Raw genomic sequence first — 3411 nt, 5'->3', positions numbered from 1 at the left:
AGGCAAAAAGGCATATTACATTTCAAAAACTATGCCTGTTTAATATTTTAGACCTACGTAATAAGATGCGACTTTTGAAATTTCAAGAATTTCCTAGTTCACATGACGATCTACCTAATCAAATACAGTCGGGGACCCGGACCACGAATAGAATAGAATAAAACTAAATTGGTAAAACTCGGCTCACGTGGAAAACAAAGAAAAGTTCATGCATTGATCAATGCTTTTATTAGTCGAAATTTATAACCTTTTGCGAGTAAAAAATTACAGGCTTAATATATAGATAGCACATTTTTAAGAGGATGGGTTCACCATTTTAAATAATATTAAAAAAAAAAGAAAAAGGAAGTGCATTTAGTTGGATTAGATCCTACGACCTCAAGAGATTAAACCTAGTGCTTAACCAGTGCTCCACTCAGTTTAGTTTGACCATATGTTCCTTCAGTTAATATTAGATATATTTTAAGAATTATATACATAATATATCGAGTTTAATCGAGTGACCATGTGCTCGCGTGATCCATTTTTTAAGCATAAATTCGCCCCTACCAATTAGACATGTTCGGTTCAAATTTTGCGTGTGTTTTTATTCGTCTATTACTCAAAATATGTCATCTCCTTTAATTATACGCATTCGCCTCAATAAAATGTAAAATCTCATGCATTTTTTACTTGAGTTGATGCGTGCAATTAGAGGAGATGGTATATTTTATGTGATTAATTTAACCACCTAATAGACGAATGAAAACTCACGCAAATATTTTTTTTTGAAACTTCAATTGAAGGTGCTTAATTGAAACACTTTATTAGAAGTGGAGGTGTTCAATTAGTTTTGAGTATTTAAATGGAATATTCTCAAGTTTAAGGGACTGATTATGTGTTAAGCCAAAATTGCACGTACTCATTTTGCCCTTTTTATAGAGGGAATGCAAAGTCCATTATGGACGAATAAAAAAAGCAAAACAGAGGGAGTAAGGAATTTGAATTTTGGAAAAAATTTGGTGAAGCAAACGTTGGAGTATTTTATACTACATAGTTTACACTTTACAAATATCTACATGTTATTTAACAAAAGCTGAATAATTCAAAGTTCAATAACGGTCCAATTAGGCTTGGTCAAGTTATATGAATTTCGGACAAGCATCGATTTCATGCCAAGGACTAAAATAAATCAGAAAAGAGCAACAATTTTCTTCTCCAGCTATAATCTTCCTTTTTGGACGTAATGCAGAAGAAAAGAACTGATAAAAACAAGTACGAAAAACTTTGGAAGTCTGAATGAATTTACAAAAGAAAATTAATGATCACAAATTTCAATAAAATATGAGGTTAACAGTTTTTTCCCGTATCTATACAAATTAATTTCCTATGTACTACAAAAATTGTGTTTCGATCTATGTCATTCAGATCTTTTATCCGATCTCTAAAAAATAGCACACTTTTGCAGGATCTGATATGAGAGCGCGATATTTTTAAAGAATCCGAGCAACATAAAATTTAATTCGATATCATGAGGTTGTTTCTTGACTTTTCTCTGTGAGAAAATTAAAATCAATATGACTTCTTGTTTCTTGAGTTTTCCCTGTGAGAAAATTAAATTCAATATGACTTCTTGAGATATTTGAAAGTTGATCCATCAAAGCAATCCACTCTATCTTTGTAAAGGTTCATCAATTTCAATAACTCAGTAGCTTTTTCCTTAGTTTTTTCACCACATCCCACTTGTAAAACCACCAATATCTTCTGAAATGCACCTAATTCCAATGCCTCAATCACTGAATTCTCATTTCCACCCTTGCAAAGTTTCCACAGAATTGAAATTGAACATTCAGTGGCCATTTCTGAAACTCTCATAACTTTTTTGGCTATCAATGCCATTGTCAATCCATGTTCATAAGCCTTTTGTTTCCCTTCTTGAAAGTTGCAAAAACTGTCCAAAACAGCTAATGCCTTCTCTGTTATGCTCTTTTCACAATCCACAAGAATTTCAAGAACCAAAGAGACCAACCCCATGTTTACAAATTTAGCCACAATCTTGTTGTTATTTTCACTTGAGGTATATGAAACCATACAGTAAATCACCTTTAGTGAAGCTTTCGTAGCCGAAGGGCAAATCGGTACTTTCACCATTTGGAATAAAGATTCAGCCAAATCTTGGATTTCTGTTAGGACATTTGCACAACTTTGGTCATAAGAGAGCAATTCTTTCATGACTATAACTGCATTTTGCTTTGCTGATAAATCTTCACCTTTCAAGAACCTTGCCATGCAACGTAAAGACGTCGAAGATCCGAGCTTCGATGTTCCCTCTTCTCCAATAGGGAACATCCACGTCAATGCAGACAATAAATCTTTCAACAGTTCCTCGCAAATTCCCACACTAACATTCGAGAACATCTCGAAACAGGCTGCAAATACAGAACCTGTTCCACATTCCACTATACATTTTTTGTTTCTTTCGCTCTCCTTAGCCAAAATCCTGACTCTTCCCACTAACTCCATGCATTTATTTTCGTTCCCTTGTTGAGCTTCAACCATTAGCCTCGAGCAAATCTCCGATACTTGAGACGAGTCGATGGGAATTCTTGGAGTTGGAACTCTTTCAATGCCATAGTTCTTATTGTCCACGCACCAATCTTGAATCATTTTCCTTATGGCATGGTTCGGTATGAGATCAAAGTTTCTCAAGGGTTGATTGGTCACGGGACACATTGAATTTCCTGCCTCGATCCATTTTTCGATGTTCTCACGATCGTATGAAATTCCAGTACACAATGTGACTGGATCTTTCATCAAATCAAGAGATATTGGACAAAGAAAATGAGATGGAATTTTAAGTTCTTTACAAGAATTCAATCTTGAAAGTTTCTTTTTTCCAGCTCCCCCCTCCTTTCTACGTCTCCACGAAAAAATCATAGTGACTTTCTAGTAAGAAAAATAACAAAAATGAAAAGAATATATTTGAGAGACTTAGAAATATTTTTTTGGTACAAACTTTTGATGTGTGTTTGTTTTTACCACTTGTTAAGAAGGAGGGGTGTGTGTATATATATATATTTATGGGGTTAGGAGTTAGGGGGAAAAGAGAATATTTTTGGTAAAAGAAACATTCAAATCCGTAAGGTTTGTAATACGTTGTACGTAGTAGTGAACGTTGACCGTTGAATATTTGAAGAAGACATTCAAGTCTATATTTATGTTCACAAATCACAGCTAACATTTTTAGAAATTATTTTCTTTGAATGTTTTTATCAAATAGGAAAATGTTTAATAAGTCGGCATGCGGTTTGACTCGATGACCAAGTCGCTAGTCAATACGAGTCGGTTACGTGGCTGACCTGTCAAAGGATAGACCTTTTCTTTTCTTTTTCTTTTTTCTCTCTTTCAAATTAACAGCGGACATTAAGGGCC

At 34.2% G+C, this 3411-nt stretch overlaps 1 protein-coding gene across 1 annotated transcript; it reads right to left on the bottom strand.

The window, feature by feature from the left end:
- Positions 1-1228: 1228 nt before the first annotated feature.
- On the bottom strand, positions 1229-3011 carry LOC132060639 (U-box domain-containing protein 21-like). The gene has a single exon (XM_059453619.1). The coding sequence runs from the start codon at positions 2914-2916 to the stop codon at positions 1600-1602; it is 1317 nt and encodes a 438-aa protein (XP_059309602.1). The 5' UTR covers positions 2917-3011; the 3' UTR covers positions 1229-1599.
- Between the last annotated feature and the right edge of the window lie 400 nt (positions 3012-3411).

This window comes from Lycium ferocissimum, chromosome 6 (genome assembly GCF_029784015.1).
Source record: "Lycium ferocissimum isolate CSIRO_LF1 chromosome 6, AGI_CSIRO_Lferr_CH_V1, whole genome shotgun sequence".
Taxonomy (NCBI): domain Eukaryota; kingdom Viridiplantae; phylum Streptophyta; class Magnoliopsida; order Solanales; family Solanaceae; genus Lycium; species Lycium ferocissimum.
The sequence above is the reverse complement of the archived record's forward strand: the minus strand, read 5'-3'. Positions and strand labels throughout refer to the sequence as shown.